This window comes from Delphinapterus leucas, chromosome 5 (assembly GCF_059928025.1).
Source record: "Delphinapterus leucas isolate spDelLeu-1000000601 "Yukka" chromosome 5, BTC_Dleu_Yukka2, whole genome shotgun sequence".
NCBI classification, from domain to species: domain Eukaryota; kingdom Metazoa; phylum Chordata; class Mammalia; order Artiodactyla; family Monodontidae; genus Delphinapterus; species Delphinapterus leucas.
In genome coordinates this window covers 107,176,304-107,198,732 of record NC_143133.1, presented here as the reverse complement: position 1 = coordinate 107,198,732, position 22,429 = coordinate 107,176,304, and the positions used below count along the sequence as shown (strand labels likewise).

The 22,429-nt window shown below is 35.5% G+C and overlaps 1 protein-coding gene across 4 annotated transcripts in view; it reads right to left on the bottom strand.

Annotated features, from left to right (window-relative positions):
- The window catches only part of LRBA (LPS responsive beige-like anchor protein), a 748,688-nt gene that overhangs the window by 670,714 nt on the left and 55,545 nt on the right, over positions 1–22,429 (bottom strand). For 3 of the 4 annotated variants that reach the window (XM_022599722.3, XM_022599721.3, XM_022599723.3), the window contains exons 3-4: positions 1,784–2,015; positions 1,465–1,565 (exon numbers count right to left, since the gene is read on the bottom strand). The exons of the other annotated variant lie outside the window; for it this stretch is intronic. In XM_022599722.3, coding sequence (XP_022455430.1) covers positions 1,465–1,565; positions 1,784–2,015 — 333 coding nt within the window. The remainder of the gene's footprint in view (positions 1–1,464; positions 1,566–1,783; positions 2,016–22,429) is intronic. 4 annotated transcript variants of the gene reach the window in all.

The following is a 22,429-nucleotide window of genomic DNA, read 5'->3' as shown; positions in this document are numbered from 1 at the left end:
AAAATGGATTAAAGACCTAAATGTAAGGCCAGAAACTATAAAACTCTTAGAGGCAAACATAGGCAGAACACTCTATGACATAAATCACAGCAAGATCCTTTTTGACCCACCTCCTAGAGATATGGAACTAAAAACAAAAATAAACAAATGGGACCTAATGAAACTTCAAAGCTTTTGCACAGCAATGGAAACCATAAACAAGACCAAAAGACAATCCTCAGAATGGGAGAAAATATTTGTAAATGAAGCAACTGACAAAGGATTAATCTCCAAAATTTATAAGCAGCTCATGCAGCTCAATAACAAAAAAACAAACAACCCAATCCAAAAATGGGCAGAAGAGCTAAATAGACATTTCTCCACAGAAGATGTACAGATTGCCAACAAACACGTGAAAGAATGCTCAACATCATTAATCATTAGAGAAATGCAAATCAAAACTACAATGAGGTATCACCTCACACCAGTCGGAACAGCCATCATCAAAAAGTCTACACACAATAAATGCTGGAAAGGGTGTCAAGAAAAGGGAACACTCTTGCACTGCTGGTGGGAATGTGACTTGGTACAGTCACTATGGAGAACAGTATGGAGGTTCCTTTAAAAACTACAAATAGAACTACCATATGACCCAGCAGTCCCACTACTGGGCATATACCCTGGGGAAACCATAAATCAAAAGAGTCATGTACCAAAATGTTCATTGCAGCTCTATTTACAATAGCCTGGAGAAGGAAACAACCTAAGTGTCCGTCATCGGATGGATGGATAAAGAAGATGTGGCACATATATACAATGGAATATTACTCAGCCATAAAAAGAAACGAAATTGAGTTATTTGTAGTGAGATGGATGGACCTAGAGTCTGTCATACAGAGTGAAGTAAGTCAGAAAGATAAAGATAAATACCGTATGCTAACACATATATACGGAATTTAAGAAAAAGAAATGTCATGAAGAACCTAGGGGTAAGACGGGAATAAAGACACAGACCTACTAGAGAATGGACTTGAGGATATGGGGAGGAGGAAGGGTAAGCTGTGACAAAGTGAGAGAGTGGCATGGACATATATACACTACCAAACGTAAAATAGATAGCTAGTGGGAAGCAGCCGCATAGCACAGGGAGATCAGCTCGGTGCTTTGTGACCACCTGGATGGGTGGGATAGGGAGGGTGGGAGGGACAGAGATGCAAGAGGGAGGAGATATGGGAACATATGTATATGTATAAATGATTTACTTTGTTATAAAGCAGAAACTAACACACCATTGTAAAGCAATTATACTCCAATAAAGATGTAAAAAATCAAAAAAGTAGCTGTAGGGGGCTAAATGCTATTCTAACTGATCTCTCCCCCTCAATTTGACATTTACCCCCTGTGCAACAATATCAATTTCTTAAAAGCTACTAATATGTTTGGGGAGGGGAACAGTTTCAAATATCAAAGAGTATTTAAGCTTACCCATTGTCCTTTATCTCCTTGAAGTTTACTGAAGAACAGCTTTAGTTCTCGAACTGTCAAATTGTAGCTAGCCAGCACTCCCAACATGTCAACTAAAAGATCTGGAAACAAAGAAAGCAAAAAATAAAATAATAAAGCTACTTATATTTCTTGAAAGATTAAAATATATGGTGCTTACTTAACAGTTTGGACACTGAAGTTCCAGGTACATGTTAGATACTCAATATTTATTTTAATAAATATTATTAAATAAGAAAAATAGAGTACTTAAGAATCAAACTTCATTTCTTCACAACCATTGTATTATGGAAAGTCATACCTGCTATCATACTGTCAACTTTTTCAATTTTCCCAAGCACTTTCTCAACAAGGCCTACTTCAGTGCAGACCTGAAGATTTCGTATGCTTTTCTTCAGAATGGCTGTAAACATGCTCCAGACTTCTGCTTGGCAAGTAACATCACATTTCTCTAATAGGTCCACCATGCAGATGATACTCTCACCTTCTTGAATAATGAAATTCATTTCTAAATCAAATTGCCCTCCTACCAACTTCCGGGGCAGGGGGAAGGAGGGGGAAAAAAAAGAAAACATTAAAAGCATTAGTACTTCTTCAATATAACTAGAGTACACTCCTAAGCTTTAGATTCACAGTAACTATCCATATACATTCTTCTCTTCCCTGGTAGTCTAGTGATTAGGATTCAATGCTCCCATACGCATTCTTCTCTACGCCCTACAATAAAACGATCTTTCATACATACAAACACACACACACACACACACACACACAGCTCTAAAAAAATAAAGCTTCTAAAGAAATCTTCAAGTTAAGATAGCACAAAGTCAAGTGAGACTTAGAATATAAAAATGGAAGTATTTTCAACAAATGGAGGATGTTTAGGTAAATCACTACCACTGCCCTGATACTAATAAAGATCTAACTTAGCTCTATAATTGCTTCTAATTCAGTGGTTCATTTATGAATTAGGTAATCTGTGAGCTACTCACAGCAACCTAAATGTCCTTTGCTACTTATACATGTATGAGCTCACAGCAAAAATGAAAAGCTGAAAGAGGCTTAGAGTGGACACAAAACATGTAACTTTTACTTGTCAAATTCTTGGTTTATTACACCTATCCACTTTGATCCCCCCTGTCAATAATCAGGATAACTCAAACTTAGTCACACACTCCAAGTCAGTAATCAAGAAAATTTATTTTCATTGATATTGCTATCACAAAATCCACCCAGAGAAAGCTGTACTGACCTATTTCTACCCTGCCATCTCACCAATAGCATCCTCACAGAGGGAAAGTTTTTTAATTTTAACAAACCCCAATTGTTTAAAGGAATTAAAATACTTTTAGAATTACCTTTGCAGGCCTATCTTTTTTAACTAGATTTTTTTAAAGATCTCTGTCAGAACAGTTACATACATGATTCACCTACACTCCTGTCCTTCTGAATACACCTTCATTTTTCATTATGCTTTCCTAAACCTAAAAGGTAGGCAAGAATCAGGAGAAAGTGAATTGTACAAAACAAAATCCAACAGCTCATAAAAGAATAGGGACTACCTTGGTGACGCAGCGGTTAGGACTCCGTGCTCCCAATGCAGGGGACCCAGGTTCGATCCCTGGTCAGGGAACTAGATCCCACATGCATGCTGCAACTAAGAGTTCACATGCCACAACTAAGGAGGCCACCTGCCACAACTAAGGAGCCCATCTGCCACAAGTAAGGAGCCGGCAAGCCGCAACTAAGGAGCCCATGAGCCGCAACTAAGGGGCCTGCCAGCCGCAACTAAAGGAGCCCATGAGCCGTAACTAAGGAGCCCATCTCCCACAACTAAGACCAGGCACAACCAAATAAATTTTTTTAAAAAAAGAATAATAGACATGACCACATAGAGTTTACTTCAGAAAAGCAAAGATGGTACAGAACTAGGAAATCAATTAAAACTCCTTGCAGCCAGGGACTGACATGCGCCCCAGGTTCTGTCAAAGATACACACTGGCATGAGAAAGAAAAAATGGAAAAATGAAAAACAGGAGGCAGTATCTGCATGCAGGGAGATAAGAATTCCTAGCAAGCACAGTCATAAAGGCTTTTGGGATTTCTAGGAAAGCTCTGGCAGAGATTTTAGTGTACAATTCTTTGCATAATCAGTAACATGCAGCATAAGGTGATGACAGATGGGTTTCTGCTAAGAGTCCCTTGGTGTGATTGGGCCATTTCTCCTAGCTACATGGTCCTGGCTATGAAGTATACGTGCTTGGTTCCCTAAGTGCTCCCCAAAATTCTGTAAGCTACATAAGAAGTGCAATAGAGATTTTTTTTTGATTTTTTGATTATTTGTGACTATTTTTTGCTTGTTTTGTCTTTAACTTTTTATTCTGAAATAATTCAGACATTCAAAAATTGCAAAATAGGGCTTCCCTGGTGGCTCAGTGGTTGAGAGCCCACCTGCCGATGCAGGGGACACGGGTTCGTGCCCCGGTCCAGGAAGATCCCACACGCCACAGAGCGGCTAGGCCCATGAGCCATGGCCGCTGAGCCTGCGCGTCCGGAGCCTGTGCTCCGCAACGGGAGAGGCCACAACAGTGAGAGGCCCGCATACCTGACAAAAAAAAAAAAAATTGCAAAATATACAGTTCCTGTATACCCTTTAACCAGCTTCCCCTAATGTGAATATATTACATCATCATAATACAGTCATTAAAACCAGGTACAATACTACAGATCTTACTCAAATAGACACTTGTCACACTAATGTCCTTTTTCTGATCAAGGATCAGCATCCCCTTAGTCTTCTCCAAACCGACACAGTGGCACAGGCATTCTTTGACATTCATGAATTTGACACTTTTTAAGTGTATTTGCCAGTTATTTTATAGACTGTCTTCCAATCTGAACATTTCTTCATGTTTAAATTCAGACTATGCATTTTTGGTAAAAATACCCCAGAAGTGATGTGTGTCCTTCTCGGTGTATCATTTTGGATGGTACCTGAAGTCAGTATGTCTCGCTATTGGTGAAGTTAGCTTTGATCACCTGCTTAAGGAAGTGTCTGTCAAATTTTTTCCATTTTAAAGTTACTATCTTTCATTTTTAAATTATTAAGCATTCTTGTAAAGAATACTTTGAGACTATACAAATATCTTGTTTCTTATCATACTTTTTAGCGTCCATCGATGGATCTTACCTGCAACTGTAAATACTGTGGCATAGCTAAATGGTGGTTTTATATTTCCATCAAACTTTCTACATTTATTAATTTTAAAAGACTTTCTTTAATAATAAAATACACCAAAAAAGCCAGCATTATGTCCACATAGGAAAATTGGAATGATTCTCATGAAAGTCAGAAATAAGACTAGGATGCACTATCATTACTATCATTTGATATTATTCTGGAGATACAGAAGTCACATTTGGTCAAAAGGCAGCAACATGTATAGATATCAGAACAGAGGATTTAAATTCCAATTATTTTCAGATGATATGATATATATCATATATATATATCTGAAAAATTGAAAAATTACTATAAATGACAAAATTATTTGATAATGAAACTACTGACTACAGTTAACAATATGAATCAAGCTCAAAAGAATTATGCTAAATAGAAGCAAGCACAAATGACGACCTTAACAACTAGAAATTTATTCCACAGATATATTTACATACAAGAACTTCATTTTAGCATTTTAATAGAAAATAGAAGAAACAATACCTCCCCCAAAAAAACATTATAAAGTAAAGTTGTGTTTAACCATATAATGGAATATGATGCAGCCACTGAAAAATGAGGGAGCTCCATTTGACAGAAAAAGATCTCTAAAATACATTGTTTAGTTGAGAAAACTGAAGTGGAAAAAAGCATGATAGTGGGCTACAATTTGAGTGTAAAACATATACATACAGACATATGCCTAAGAACAATACACAAGAAACTAAATAGTGATTGCCTCTGAAGAGGTAACTGAGCATCTGGGGAACGAGGGCCAGGGGAGAGTTTGTAGTATACATACACTTTTGGACATCCTCCACACAGATCTGAATAGGTCAAAAACCTAGTTGCAGGACTCCCCTGGTGGCACAGTGGTTAAGAATCCGCCTGCCAATGCAGGGAACACGGGTTCAAGCCCTGGTCCAGGAAGATCCTACATACCGCGGAGCAACTAAGCCCGTGCACCACAACTACTGAGCCTGCGCTCTAGAGCCCGTGTGCCACAACTACTGAGCCCGTGTGCTGCAGCTACTGAAGCCCGCGCGCCTAGAGCCTGTGCCCCACCACAAGAGAAGCCACGTCATTGAGAAGCCCGCACACTGCAACAAAGAGTAGCCCCCGCTCACCACAACTAGAGAAAGCCGGTGCGCAGCAACAAAGACCCAATGCAGCCATAAATAAATAAATAAATAAATAAATTTATTATTTAAAAAAAACCTAGTTGCAACTAACTTAAGTTACCTTACCTTCCCCTTAATATTACTTACATCAATCTTTCATTTTGATCTGTGTTTATTACCATCAGTAACCACCCTTCCAAGAAGCTGTAGAATTAATTTTTGAAAGTAATTTCCAAAAAACCTCCAAATATTTCACCAGATTTTAAATTGAGTTTATACTGTGAGAGCAGTATCCAGACAGGTGTTTCAAATATTTCTCCATTGCTTTAAATATTATAAAATATGCCTTTCAAGGAGAAAATTGAGGACAGAAATTGGTACATACAAATATGTGGCATATTTGATATACTATATATATGCATATCTATTATACCTAAAAATCATGCACAGGGTCTACAGTATGTCACAACCCTTTCTAATAGTTATTTGAAACTGATCAACCTTCAAAACACAAATTTGTTTCCAATGACAGGGATCATAATCCAAGTCTAGGCACTGGCTAGTTATTATGTGAGCTGTAGTAATGGCTGTGCACTACAAAATGTAATCTTCCCAAATGTCACAGTAAATTATGAATATCTGAGCAGCCTAATGCACTTTACTAGCCATGAAATGTGAAAATGTAACCTTATTACCTTTTTTATGGTTGTATTTTTTTTGAATAATGTAGCCTGGAAACTGATGTATAGTCTTTTTCTGCATTTTAGCATGATTTGGTCTCCTTTGCTATACAGAACGTTTTTCAAAACTCTCCATTTCAACATATTTTAGTCTTGGTCTGAACCTCATAAACAATTTATATACCCACCTTCAGCGTGGCATAACATGCTTTCTATAGGTTATAGTTTAAATGTACAAGATTATAGAAATTTTAAAGTGTATTATTGAAAGAATCTAAATAAACCTTCACAAGTTTTGTATTAGGAGTTTAATTGGGCACAAAGATTATTTTCTTCACAACGGTTACATTAATTAAAGGCTTTAAGCTGAAATTAGTCATTAAACCTAAGTCACTTGTATTTTCAAAAAAACAAGAAAAAAATATAGACCAAAAATAATTATTTTCTCTTCAAAAGATTTATAAAACTGGAAAGACTGTCATACATAGAAAATTCTATACTTCAAAGTAAAGCTATGTTTTCCCTGGAAACTTGCTAGATTTTTCCTCAAAGATGTAGTAGGAGTACAGTATAGCAGAAACTGGACAGAGGACAATCGCAGCTTATGCCCCTAACTAGATATTTCCTATATTTTGTCTAAGCCATCCAATTTTTGGTACTGTGCTACAGCAGCCGTAGCAAACTGATACACCTCTGTATTCCCTAGGGTTCATTTTTGATGTTGCCTACTAAATATCCCAGTAAGGGTTCATATAACTCTTTAAAAAGCCAGACCATGACCTAGAAACTGTGTTAAGCTTACCTCCTCCCAGCACTTTCATTTAATAGAGACAGCACTTCACCTTCCTTTCAGAAATAGTTCGGTAATTTGTTCTCAGTTTTTCAAAAATAAAAAATATATTGTTGAGGGACTTCCCTGGCAGTCCAGTGGTTAAGACTCTGCATTTCCACTGCAGGGGCACAGGTTCGATCCCTGGTTGGACAACTGACATCCCATGTGCCACATGGTGCAGCCAAAAAAAAAAAAAAAAAATCTGAGAACTAAAAGAGCTAAGCAAAGTCCCAGAAGGCAAGAGAGAGAGGCAATATGAAAGAGAGGTTGAGAGACATAGAGGATAATACGAGAAGGACAAACATCTGTTTAATAGAAAGGTCCAAAAGTAAAGGAAGGAAAGATGGTATATTCATCTATAATAACTGAGCCCTTTCTAATAGTCATCAATACTGTGAATCCTCCGAATTTGAACACAAAAAGCCCCAATTCTTACGCAAGATTTAACACCACAGATACTACACTAATATAATCAGACTTATTTTGGTAATGTCAGGTCTACTTTCAGATCAGAAATTTCCTGGATAGTAATATTTCTCTCTGATGGAATTTTAATTTATGTACGTAAAGACAGCAAGGTGTTTCTCTCACTGCTATAGATATAAGTAGAAATAATTATGAACTAGATGCAATACATGTAAGAAAAGGCAATAAGTTCATTATGCATTACAGTAATTATGACCCTTAGTAAAATGACATATCCCATCCAAAGAATTTCACATAAATATAAGAGTCTAAAATATATCCTAATTTTTAGGTACTGGCAATCAAATCTGCTATTTTAGGATCCAATATGAATTATAAAATACTTTCAACAGTAAGGGTTGGATTAAACAAATTTTCTTTTTAGCACTTCACTCTGATTCTCCCTTGTCCCTTCTAAAACTATGATTTTTAAAAACTATATCCAAGTCCTAGGAATTACAGAATATTTAGTCTAATACAAGAAATTTCTCATTTCAGAAAATTAGGTTAAATTTGCTATTCTCTACAATTGGCTTCTCACTTTCCTGTATCGTTTGAAGAACCGTATCTTAACATTTTCTTAAGACCTATCTCTTCTGAGACCCATTCTGACCTTTCCAGCTTACAATAAACCTGGATGACCCATATTATATTACCAATATTCAAATGTTTCTGACTATAACAATTTCATATGATTTAACCTAATATTTAAATCGTATCATACATTATTTTTTCATATCACAAATTTTAATCACCTTTTTTAAAGATTTTTTTGATGTGGACCATTTTTAAGGTCTTTACTGAATTTGTTACAGTGTTGCTTGTTTTTTATGTTTTAGTTTTTTGGCCACAAGGCATGTGGGATCTTAGCTCCCGGACCAGGGATCGAACCTGCACCCCCTGCACGGGATGAAGTCTTAACCACTGGACCACCAGGGAAGTCCCCCACTTCTTCTTCAATTATTTCCCATAAATCTTTTCCACTCAAAGAGTATAAATGATGATCCCAGAAAATAGGAACCATTTCAAAAAATACTTTTTATCCTTTTTAATCTTAGCACTATGTTTGACATGTAATGGATCCTTAGTATATATACCATTAGGTTTAAATATTGTTTATTATTTTCATAATTTAAAAATTAAAGAAACAAATTTGAGTTCTTACTACATCCCAGTGCAATAAGCAAGAAACCTGAAGTCCTACTTCTAGTATCTTAATCTCTCTCCAAAAGATAAAGTAGGCACTAAAGTTTCCACAATAAAAATGAAGTATTAAGATCCCTGAAAAAGCTCAACCCATTTCATGAAAGCATCTGTCCACATAAAGATCTGTACATGACTGTTTACAGCAGTTTTATTCATAATCACCAAAAACTGGAAACAATTCAGATGTCCATCAACTAGTAAATGGATAAACACATTGTGGTACAACCATACAACAGAATACTAATCAGCAAGAGTAAGGAACAAATTAGCAATACCATTAACAATATGAATCAATCTCAAAAACATAATACTAAGTCAAAGAAGCTAGACATAAGAGCTGCATATTGTATGATTCCATTTATATGATGCTCTGGAAAAGAAAAAAGTATAGGGAAAGAAGTTAGATCAGTGGTTGCCAGGGGCTGAGGAAGGAGGGACAGAATTAACGACAGAAAAACATGAAGGGACTTTTCTGGGATGATAAAATTTTCAATATCTTGATTACGGTACTGGATACCCAAGCAAATCCATGTGTCAAACTTCATAAAACCGTACATCTAAAAAGAGTGAATTTTACTGTATGTCTTAGTAAACTATGGTTTAAAATAAATCTAAAAAAACAAGCTCAAGTCATTTATATCAAAGGTAAGAGAAAAGTAAAATCCACCGACTAGAGGCAACAATGTAGAATTCAGATGGAGAAGACACGGAATACAAGGAAATTAGAAGAGGTGAACAGAAATTTTTAATCCTTAGCATTCTGTAATGTATACTACAATCACAAATACCCCAGGAAGAGTAAAAAGAATAGAATTATACCATAATCTCACAGTGAGACCGGTCTGGGCTTGGAGGCCTTACACTAATATATTAACAAAGATTATCAAGATTTTCTACAATCATAAAATTCCAAATATGCAAATTAAGAGAATTAAAGTAAACTCCATAAGGAACAATTATAACTTCCTGTCAGCCATTTAAAATTACTCCCTTTGAGTTTTTTGTCCTCCTTCTTCCACTTACTGTCTTTCAGGTCTTTCACTAATTTGTTAGAATGCCCAAAAGCATCAGTAGTTTCAGTAATATTATCAACACACTTATACTGATATAAAATTTCCATTTCTACTATTGTAACTAATCCTTACAAGAACGAGGTAAGTCATATATATCAATTATTTCACAGCTATTTATACAGGAACAAAAAGACTGTGTATTAATTCACAGCCAAAACTTCTAATCAGACTATTTAACTCCTAGCCTTATGCTTTCCTTACATCTTCATTAATAATCCAACATTTAAGTTGGGTTTTCTAAAGTTTCTTTATATAGTGAGCTACAGTAAGCATTTGAAAAATTTGTGAACTTCACTATCTACAGGAAATTAGTCAAAATGCATGTCTGATAATAAATTATCATCTTTATAGTTTTTTAAATCCCCAAATGTACCAGAAAGTAGCAAATAACCTCTCCTCTCTCACTGTTCATTGTACCTTTCATAAGAATTAGAAATTCTCACTGCACTATGGCATGTATACAAAACCAGTATTAAGCAAAAAGTTTCTATGATTAAATAAGCCTGAGAAACACTGGATTAAACAAGGCGAGACATGTTTACACGATGAAATTCTCAGAGCTTTAATATGCCACTGTGCATTATAAATGTCAAAAGATGTATAACCAATGTATGGACTTCCCACAACTTATTTGACAATGAAACAAATCTCTTTTTTCTTTTAACTTTGTGTTTTTTTGACAAGAGCTTTTCACAGTAATAGCATTCTTCAAAAGCTTTTCTGAGAAACACAGGATAATGTATTGTGTTCTTGAAGTTTATTACTATGGATAATATGACAGAATTAACTATGTTTACACAAACATTTAGAAGGCCTTTCACATTTTTAGGTAAATGTTTTAAACAACCTACTTATTTTTCATAGGTTTCTTTTTACGATTTATAGAATTTAATAATTAGGCAAAGAAAGAGACATCTTAAATTAAGATTCCTTCAAGGGAAAAGAAAATATGAGCAATCAAAATCCATCAAAATGAACCCCTATCGAGACTTCCCTGGTGGTCCGGTGGTTAGGAATCCACCTTCCAATGCTGGGGACATGGGTTTGATCCCTGGTTGGGGAACTAAGATCCCATATGCCATGGGGCAACTAAACCTGTGCGCCACAACTACTGACTCCACGCACCACAACTAGAGAGCCCTCATGCCACAACTAGAGAACCTGTGCACTCTGGATCCCGCACACCACAACTAGAGAGCCCGTGTGCCACAACTACTGACCCCACATGCTCTGGAGCCTGTGCACCACGACTAGAGAGAAGCCCGTGTGCCGCAACTAGAGACGACTGTGCACCACACGAAGCACCCACGCACCACAACAAAAGATCCCGCATGCTGCAACGAAGACCCAATGCAGCCAAATAAATAAATAAATATATATATATTTTTTTTATTTTTTAATGAACCCCTATCCCTTCATGAACAATTCAGTCTAAAAGCCAAGCAAGACAGACATCTCCCACATTAAATTAGAGCTGCTCAGTGTGCCAACAGAGTTCAGCAGAAGTAACGTGTGATTTCCAAGGCTAGGTAATTGAGGACTTTATGAATTCCCTTGTATCACTCATTCTGAGGAAAATCAGCCACCATGTCATGAGGATACTCAAGCAGCTCTGTGACAGACCCTCTTGGAGAGGAACAGAGGCCTCCCACCAATATTCAGCACCAACTTGCCAGTCACATAAGAAGCCTTGGAAGCAGGTCCTCCAGCCTCAGTTAAGCCTTCAGATGACTGTAACCCCAGCCAACATCTTAAACGCAACCTCCTAAGAGACCCTGACCTAGAACTATCCAGTCAGTCTGCCCCTAAATTCCTGACCCACAGAAACTGTGAGCTGATAAATGTTTATTACTGGGCTTCCCTGGTGGTGCAGTGGTTAAGAATCTGCCTGCCAATGCAGAGGACATGGGTTCGAGCCCTGGTCTGGAAAGATCCCACATGCCACGGAGCAACTAAGCCCATGCGCCATAACTACTGAGCCTATGCTCTAGAGCTCACGTGCCACAACTACTGAAGCCCGGGCACCTAGAGCTTGTGCTCTGCAACAAGAGAAGCCACTGCAATAAGAAGCCTGTGCACCACAACGAAGAGTAGCCCCCACTTGCCGCAACTAGAGAAAGCCCATGCACAGCAACGAAGACCCAACACAGCCAAAAATAAATAAATAAAATAAAATAAATTTTTTTAAAAAATGTTTATTACTGTTTTAAGTTGCAAGGTTTGGGGATAATTTGTTACACAGCAATAAATAATATAATTGCAAATCAAACAGTTAATAGCAGTTGGGGAAAACTTTTTTACCCTATATATTTCTGTGCTTTTTTTTGAATCCCAATACAAAATAAAATAAATAATAATTATTAAAAATACAAAACAATAATAGCATACATGTATTGAGTGACTACTGTGAGCTAATATAAAAATACAAGTAATAAAAATACAAACTGTTACTAATAACATAATATAAAACAATAATAACATACATGGAGTGATTACTGTGAACTATGCACTGTGCCAAGCACTTTACATGAATTATCATTTTTAATTACCACACACACACAAAAAAAAACCAACACCACCACTACAATATCTCCACTTAATAGATGAGGAACTAAAACATAAGTAACACACAAACTCACAAGGTGGATGAACCAGGGTTTCACTTGATAAAAATAAAATAGGTATAGCTGGAGTAGCTTTTTGCCCTCTACCTTCTTCCCTCCCTAGAACACAGACATGATTCCCAGAGGTACAGTAGCCATCTTGCAGCTTACAAGCATAAGGACAGACAAAACGCCAATACATTAAGAATAGTAAAAGGGGGACTTCCCTGCACAGTGGTTAAGAATCCACCTGCCAATGCAGGGGACACGGGTTTGAGTCCTGGTCCGGGAAGATCCCACATGCCACGTTGCAACTAAGCCCGTCCGCCACAACTACTGAGCCTGCACTCTAGAGCCCGCGAGCCACAACTACTGAGCACGCGAGCCACAACTACTGAGCCCACGTGCCACAACTACTGAAGCCTGCATGCCCTAGAGACTGCGCGCCAAACTACTGATCCCACATGCTGCAACTACTGAGGCCCGCACACCTAGAGCCCATGCTCTGCAACAAGAAAACCACCACAATGAAAAGCCTGCACACTGCAATGAAGAGTAGCCCCTGCTTGCCGCAACTAGAGAAAGCCCACGTGCAGCAACGAAGACCCAATGCAGTTAAAAAAAAAAAAAAAAAAAGAATGGTAAAAGGAAAGGCATAAGTATGTAGCTCTTGAAGCATTATTCAGTAGAACCACTAGTGCCAGCAACTGCCTGCTTCCAAACTCCTTGTTATGTGAGAAAAATAAAACCTGTATTTCATGAAATTGCTATTAGATGTGTATTCTGCTACTTTCAGCAGAACACAAACCTAACTAATATAAAGAGGTTCAACAAATGGTGCATAAATGAATGAGTGGGTTTTCAGAAAAAGCTATCTTGTTTAGCCACACAACAAAAACTCTGTTTTTAATATGATTCAAAAGCGTGTGTTTTAATTTAAGCGACTACAATTCATTTTGTACCTTAGAAAAATTCTTTCTATCACAAAGTGATAACCAAACACAATTAAACTGAATACACACAACAGAAGTAAAAACGATGAACAGCAATTCCTGTTTTATGAAATATAATATCTCTGGATAAACAATAGTAGCTATTTTATTGCATTTGTCTAAATAATAAAATATTCCAAGAAGGTTAACTTTAATCAGATAAATGATACAATAATACCAAGTTTTCACATACAAAGGTATCAATGGATATTCTAGAATCAAAAGGTAAAGACTTCGGGTATTAAATTTATTCAAACAAAACAATGCAAACTCTGATAAGTAAGAGGGTATGGGGGGAGAGTTATTATGGGATTATATAAAATCATGTGTGAGAAACCTTTGAAAATTGTAAAGCACTAATCTTTCACTGAATTAAAAAAAATTCTAGTAGTACATATTTTATAAGCAAAAGAATATTCAGCACAATACACCAAATCTCTGTAGTACTAAATTTCACTGTTATTTTACTTTTGTGCTTTTTAAGACAACATAGACTAAAAAATACTACATTTAACTAATCTCAAAAGAGTCCAATCCCCAAATTTTACACAAGTGAATTTTTTAGACTCCACATGTTTTACTGTGGTAGAATCTCACTGTATATAAGTAATAAATATTAAAATAAAGAATAGTAAACGATTAGATTCCATTATAATTTAATTAGTGTATAAGCCTTTGGTTTAAGATCATTCTTAACACTTAACAAAATGTGATAAGACTTTATCTTAAGACAGTTACTAGCAGAGAGAAAGGAAGTTCAACACGTAGGTGGGAACATAACCATCAGCTTTTACTTTTCATCAACGCTTTACTGAGAGAGTTAGCCAAAATAGTATCTTATTCCCCAATCAACATCTGCTGAAAAAGAGGCTATTTAGGCTTACAAATGTGTTATTCAGTGACCACAAGAGCAATGTACTAATTCATGGCGCCAAGAAAGTATTCTCTGAATTAGGATATGAAAGGTACAAAACTTTACTAAAATGTTTAATAATAAATTTTCAATAAATTAAAATTTTTAATAAAATTTTACAAGTATTCTTATATCTCAAAAGCACCTTCTAAGATGGTGATATTTGGTTTCAGTCTCATGTGCATTTTCTCATTCAGTCAAAGGTCTATTTTGTATATCTCTAACATACACCTATCGTATTTATGCATGTATGATAGTATTTTTATAGAAAAAGCCTGAGGAATATGCACCAGGCTGTTCGTGATAGTTTGGAGAATGGGATTATAAAAGGATTTCACTTTCAAAATCCTACATTCATGACACATTTCAATTTTTCAAAATATGTATATATTTTCTTTGAACCCAAAGGGAAAAAAATAGCATCTTAATCTTCTCAAAATGCACTGAACATTTATGTGTAAAACTAGACAGGAAAAATTATGCTTCTTAGTTTGTACACTAACTGTAACAAATCAAACTGTATGCATTTCCATCAAAATTGAGGGAAAGAGAGCTCCTGGCAACAATGATGTGAAATGAAAATCAGGAGTACAGTCTCAATTATTACCAATGAAAGATGAGTAAAATATCATTATTTACCTTTTAGTGTGATGTCTTAATTTTAATGTTAGTAAAGTGCTTTAATGGGACACTCCCAAACTATATTTTGCCCAAGATCCTTAACCATAAACAATTACACATTGAGAGTTTTCAGAAATACAGTTCCTCTAACGAGAAACAGTAGTTAAGAGCATCAGCTCTGGAGCCAGACTATCTGGACTTGACTTCTGGGTCTACCAGATACCAAAGGCATGGGCACGGGCAGGACAGTTCACCTCTCTATGGCTCACTTCCTCATCTTTAAAACTGGGGTAATAACGGTACCCATCTCTTAAAGTTGTTGTGAAGATTAAATGAACTAATACATATCTTTGTTAATGCATATCCTCTTAAATGAGAATACTGGAACTCACACTTCCTTCCACCTGCTATTAAAATTATCACTTCAAGAATAATATTTTTGGGTATATGCCTAGGAGTGGGGTTGCTGGATAATACGGTAGTTCTATTTCTAGTTTTTTTAGGAACCTCCATACTGTTCTCCATACTGGCTGTACTAATTTACATTCCCACCAACAGTGTAGGAGGGTTCCCTTTTCTCCACACCCTCTCCAGCATTTACTGTATGTAGACTTTTTGATGATGGCCATTCTGACCATAATTTGGAAAGACACATGTACCCCATTGTTCACTGCAGCACTATTTATAATAGCCAGGACATGGAAGCAACTTAAATGTCCATCAAAAGAGGAATGGATAAAGAAGATGTAGTACATATACACAATGGAATATTACTCAGCCATAAAAAAGAACAAAATAATGCCATTTGCAGCAACATAGATGGACCTAGAGATTGTCATACTGAGTGAAGTAAGTCAGACAAAGAAAGACAAATATCGTATGACACTACTTATATGTGGAATCTAAAAAAAGGGTACAAATGAACTTATTTACAAAGCAGAAGTAGAGTCACAGATGTAGAAAACAAACTTATGCTTACCAAGGGGATGGGGGGGGCACGGAGGGATAAACTGGAAGATTGGGATTGACATATACACACTACTATATATAAAATAGATAACTAATAAGAACCTACTGTATAGCACAGGGAACTCTACTCAGTACTCTACTCAATACATCTCAATGGCTTATATAGAAGAATCTAAAAAAAAAGTGTATGTATGTCTATGTATAACTGATTCACTTTGCTGTACACCTGAAACTAACACAACATTATAAATCAACTATACTCCAATAAAAATTTTTTTTTAATTTAAAGAAAAAGAGAATAATAACTTCATCTGACAGTCATGGTAAAGCTGTGGTCTGTCAGTCTTTCTTCCTAGTGAACTGAAAACAAACTGGAAATAAACAAATCAAAAGAAAAAGCATATTCCACTTAAAACAAAATATCACCCTAATGTAATGCATTAACATAACTACTTTAACATCAAGGTAAGCTAAAGGTGACAGCCCTTACTGTTGTGCTATTATCATTCTGATTTCTAAGTCACTTCTTCATTATATGACAATATGATCCATACTTTAGTTTTCTTTGTTCCTGTCTTCCCCCCAACCCTTGGCCATGCTGCATGGCTTGTGGGATATTAGCTCCCCAACCAGGGATTGAACCCGGGCCCTTGGCAGGGAAAGCACAGAGTCCTAACCACTGGATTGCCAGGGAATCCCCATTCCTGTCATATTTAACCGTATGACTGTATTCCTTAAAACCTTTCAACACCAAACAAAAAAGATACATATCATTCCTCAATGCCTTTATCATAACTCTCTCATACCATCATCCCTTTATTATTATTAATTTAACTAACACACTACCTCTACTATCATCATCACCACATTATACTCCACATCCTTGTCCCAGTACCTTAGATATACTCCATCCCAAGGTATACAAATGTCCTACCATCTTCACATTTCAGAATAGTGTTGTAAAGTGTGTCTATGCTATATTTTCATCATTTTTTGTGCATTATTCTCCATTTTGGCACTACTTCTTTTCTCTCCCCAGATGGAAGTAATCTTATCTTCTCCACTGGATGCTCAATCATTTTCCTCCAAGAGGAAAATCCCACCCAGATCTATATTCTATTAAAGTGCCCAAAACTTCATCTCTCCCATGGGTTTCTCCTTCATTCTCAGGGAAAAAAGTAGCATTGTATCATAAAAGTAACTCTTCCTCCCTTAATATTGATAGAACTACTATACAGAAAATCAGCAAAGATAAGAAGAAACAGAGAACACCATCAACCAACAGGAATTAATTCGCATTTATAGAAGACTCAACCCACCAAAAGTAGAATACATATTGTTTTCAAGTGATCATAGAATGTATACCAAATTAGACTGTATCCTGGACATAATGCAAACTTCAAATTTAAAGGAACTGAAATCATACCAAGTGGATTCTCTGACCATAGTGGAATCAAACTAGAACTCAGTTACAGAAAAACAAAGATACCAGAAAAATCTCCATACACTTGAAAAGTAAAAATTAAATGTCCAAATAATAATGGGTCAAAGAGGAAGTCTCAAAGGAACTTTAAAAATGCCATGAACTGAATCAAGATTAAAATACAATGTATCAAAATTTGTGGGCCATAGCTAAAGCAGTGTTCTGAGGGAAATTTATAGCACTAAATGCATATATTAGGAAAAAAGAGAAGTCTTAAATCAGTAATATAAGCTTCAATTTTAAGAACCTAGTAGAAGAGCAAAATAAATCAAAAGCAAGCAGAAGGAAGTAAATAACAAAGAGAAAAGCAATGGTCTATGATATTGAAAGCAGGAAAACAACAGAGTAAATCAATGAAATAAAGAGCTAGTTCTTTGAAAAGAATCGATAAAATTGAGAAAACTTTAGCAAGATTGACAAAGAAACAAGAGAGAAGACACAAATTACCACAATCAAGGATGAAACAGGGAATATCACTACAGACTATGCAGATCACAAAGAATAATACCACAAATCACTTAAATACATAATATGACAAAATGTAGATTAAATGGACCAATTCCTCAAAAGCACAAGCTACCACAACTTACCCAATATGAAATACATAATTTGTATAACCCTATAACTGTTAAGGAAATTAAATTCATAACTTTAAAATTCTCAAAGAAATCTCTAGGTTCACATGGTTTCACTAGAGAATTCTACCAAATGTTTAAAAAAGAATTAACAATTTTACACTCTCAACTCATTTTATGAAGTTACTATTACTCTGATACCAAAACCAGAGAAAGACATTTAAAAAAAGAACACTATACACCAATATCCCTTATGAATATAGACCCCAAATTTCTTAACAAAATATTGGCAAGTAGAATTCAGCAATATATAAGAATTATACACCATGGATTTTATCCCAGGGAGGCAACATTGTTCCAGTACTCAAGAATCAATGTACCTCATCATTTTAATAGGCTAAAAAGAGAAAAAGCACATGATTTAATCAGTTAATGCAAAAAAAAAAATCATTTAACAAAAATTCAACACCCACTCATGATAAAACCTCTCAGAAAAAAACAGGAATAAAGGGGAACTTCCTCAACTTGATAAAAAGCATGTATATGAAATTATGGTAAAAGACTGAATGCTTTCACACTAGGATCAGGAACAAGGCAAGGATCTGTGCTCTCACTACTTTTATTCAATACAATGCTGGAAGTTCCAGTCAGGGCAATTATTAGCAAAGGAAGGAAATAAAAGGCATACAAATCAAAAAAAAAAAGGCATACAAATCAGAAAGGAAGAAATAAAACTGTCTCTATTTTCAGATAACATGATTATCTATGAGAAAATCCAAGGCATTTCACAAAAAAAAAAAAAAAAAACCACTTAGACCAAATAAGTGAGTTCAGCAAGGTCAGAGGTAATAACACACACAAACCATTGTATTTCTTAATTTTTTTTTTACATACTAGCAATAAACATGTAGACAATGAAATTAAAAATGTAATACTATTTACAGTCATTCAAAAAACTCTGAAATACTTTTAGATGTAAAGCAAACCAAACATGTACAGGACTTGGATGCTGAAAACAATAAAATGATGATGAAAGGAACAAAAAAAGATCTAATTAAATGTAGAAACATACTGTGTTCACAGTATAGGCATCAATTCTCCCCACACTGATATATAGCTTTAATACAATTCCTAGCAGAATCTCAGCAAGATTTTTTGCAGATACAGAAAGATTATTCTAAAATCTCTATTGAAAAGCAAAGGAACTAGAATAGCAAAAAAAAAAAAAAATCTTTAAAAAGAAAGATAAAGTGGGAGGAATTCATCTACTCAACTTTGAGACTTATATTGCTACACTATGAGGTACTGCCAGAGTGACAGGCACATAAATCAATAGAACACAAAAGAGAATCCAGAATTAGACCCACACAAATATCCCAATTGAGTTTCAACAATTCAGTGGAGGAATTTCAACAAATAATGCTAGCGCAATTAGATATCCATAAAAAAACAAATGAATCTTTACCTAAGTATCATACCTTACACAAAAACTAACTCAATACAGATAACAGATTTAAATGTAAAACATAAAACTTTTAGGAAAACACACAGGAGAAAATCAGGATTTAGGACTAGGCAGAGTTCTTAGACTTGATGTGAAAAGCAAGACACATAAAAGGAAAACTGATAAACTGGGCTTTATCTAAATTAAAAACTTTTGCACTAGCACAGGGAGATCAGCTCGGTGCTTTGTGACCGCCTGGAGGGGTGGGATAGGGAGGGTGGGAGGGAGGGAGACGCAAGAGGGAAGAGATATGGAAATATATGTATATGTATAACTGATTCACTTTGTTATAAAGCAGAAACTAACACACCATTGTAAAGCAATTATACTCCAATAAAGATGTAAAAAAAAAAACTTTTGCACTCCAAAAGATCCTGTTAAGAGGATGAAATGATAAGCTACAGACTACAAGGAAATATTTGCAAACCACGTCTGACGAAGGAATAATACCTAAAAAACATTCAAAATTCAACAGCAAAGAAAACAAACAATCCAATTGGAATACTAGAACCAAAAATCCAATTGTCAAAAAACAAGAGCACACATTTCACAGAAGTATATGTAGATGACAAATAAGCACATGAAAAGATGTTCAACATCATCAGCCATTAGGGAAATGCAAATTAAAACTACAATGAGATATCATTACACATCTATCACAATGACTAAAATAAAAAATAGTGACAAACATCAAATGCTGACAGGGATGTGGAGAAACTGAATCACTCATATGTTGCTAATTCATATGTAAGATTACTTAGTCACTGTAAAAGAGTTTGGCACTTTCTTAAAAAGAAAAAATAAATATGCAACTACTACATGATGTAGCAAATGCACTCCTGGCATATTTCCCAGAGAAATGAAAACTTATATTCATACAAAAAGCTGTACACAAGGGACTTCCCTGGTGGCACAGTGGTTAAGAATACGCCTGCCAATTCAGGGAACACGGTTTCAAGCACTGGTCCGGGAAGATCCCACATGCTGCAGAGCAACTAAGCCCATGTGCCACAACTACTGAGCCTGCGCTCTGGAGCCCGTGAGCCACAAGTACTGAAGCCCACACGCCTAGAGCCCATGCTCCGCAACAAGAGAAGCCACCACAATGAGAAGCCTGCACACGGCAATGAAGAGTAGCCCCCTGCTCGCTGCAACTAGAGAAAGCCCACGTGCAGCAATGAAGACCCAATGCAGCCAAAAAATAATAATAAATTAACTAATTTTTTTAAAAAGCTGTACACAAATGTTTATAGTAGCTTTATTCAACATAGCCAAAAAATGGAAACAACTTAGAAGTCCTTCAAAAGGTACAATGGTTAAACAAACTGGTATATTCATACTATGGAACACTACTCAACAATTAAAAACCAAAAAAAACTACTGATACACACAACAATCTCAATGAATCTCCAGAGAACTGTGCTAATATAAAACACAACAAAAGGTCATATAGTATATGATTCCATTTATATAAAATTCTTGAACTGACAAAATTATAGAACTGAAGAACAGATTGGGGGTTGCCAGGGGTTAAAGAGGGGCGCAGCAAGGATGAATGTAAATATGAATATAAAAGAGCAACAGCAGGGAGCCTTATGCGATGGAAATTTTCTGTATCTTGATTATATCAATGTCAATATTGTACTTATAGTTTTGTAAGATTTTCCAACTGGATAACTGAGTAAAGGGTATAAGGAATATCTCTGTATTATTTCTTACAACTACATGTGAATCTACAGTTATCTCAAAATAAAGTTTAATTTAAAAAAATAATCAAATGTATCTGAAGTGTAACTTTGTCATTGGATTAGCTGTTTCACTGATTATTTCCCATTGAAAAGAAAACTGTACTAACCTAGAGGAATCTCTCATAGGCAGGAAATGAGAGCCAAATTAAAGGGCATTCAAGAAACTCCTGTGAGTACAAATTCTGAGGCCACCTAAAGACATATAGTGCCAGTTTCTTTAACTCTCCCTACTTCCCCACCCCAGTTAAAAAAAAAAAAAATGTTGCTATAATACTTAATCACTTACCCTACACCTAAAAAAAGTGGCCATATAATACACAAAAAAAGGATTAAGCATATATTGATATCACATAGTTTAATTATATATCCTATTTACTTACATCAAATACTTGCATTATAGAATAAGCATGCAGATTCAAACCTTCAAACAGGAAATGAAATTTTCTTAATCTATTACATAACTTAGGATTCGTATGTGCACTGAAGGCTAATAAATCATTTAAACCTTCATACACAGAACCTTTTTAAATTTGCATTTATCTACAGTAAATACTGCCATGTTCTTTAATAGCTTGCTAGTTCAATCTAGCAAACTAGTGATTTACAGCAATAACATATTTTAAAATTCAGAAATCTGTCACTGTGTGACAACCAGTCACAAGTCCACTGAACTTACATTATTTGGAATCAAAACATCATAGGTTATAAAAAAGATAGCAAAACATCATGCAGTCTATAGTCAAATCAATTACTTCAGTATTTGAGTTTGATTTTATGTTTATAACTGTTTCAAACTACAGTATCACATGCACTTTAAGATCCCTTATAGCTTTAACAAGATTAGTTGTATTATGTTATCACTGTCTCAGTGCCTTCAAGCTATTTTAAAATACATTGTTAAATTCCATAGTTTATAATTTGAAGACTCTACAAATCCCATTT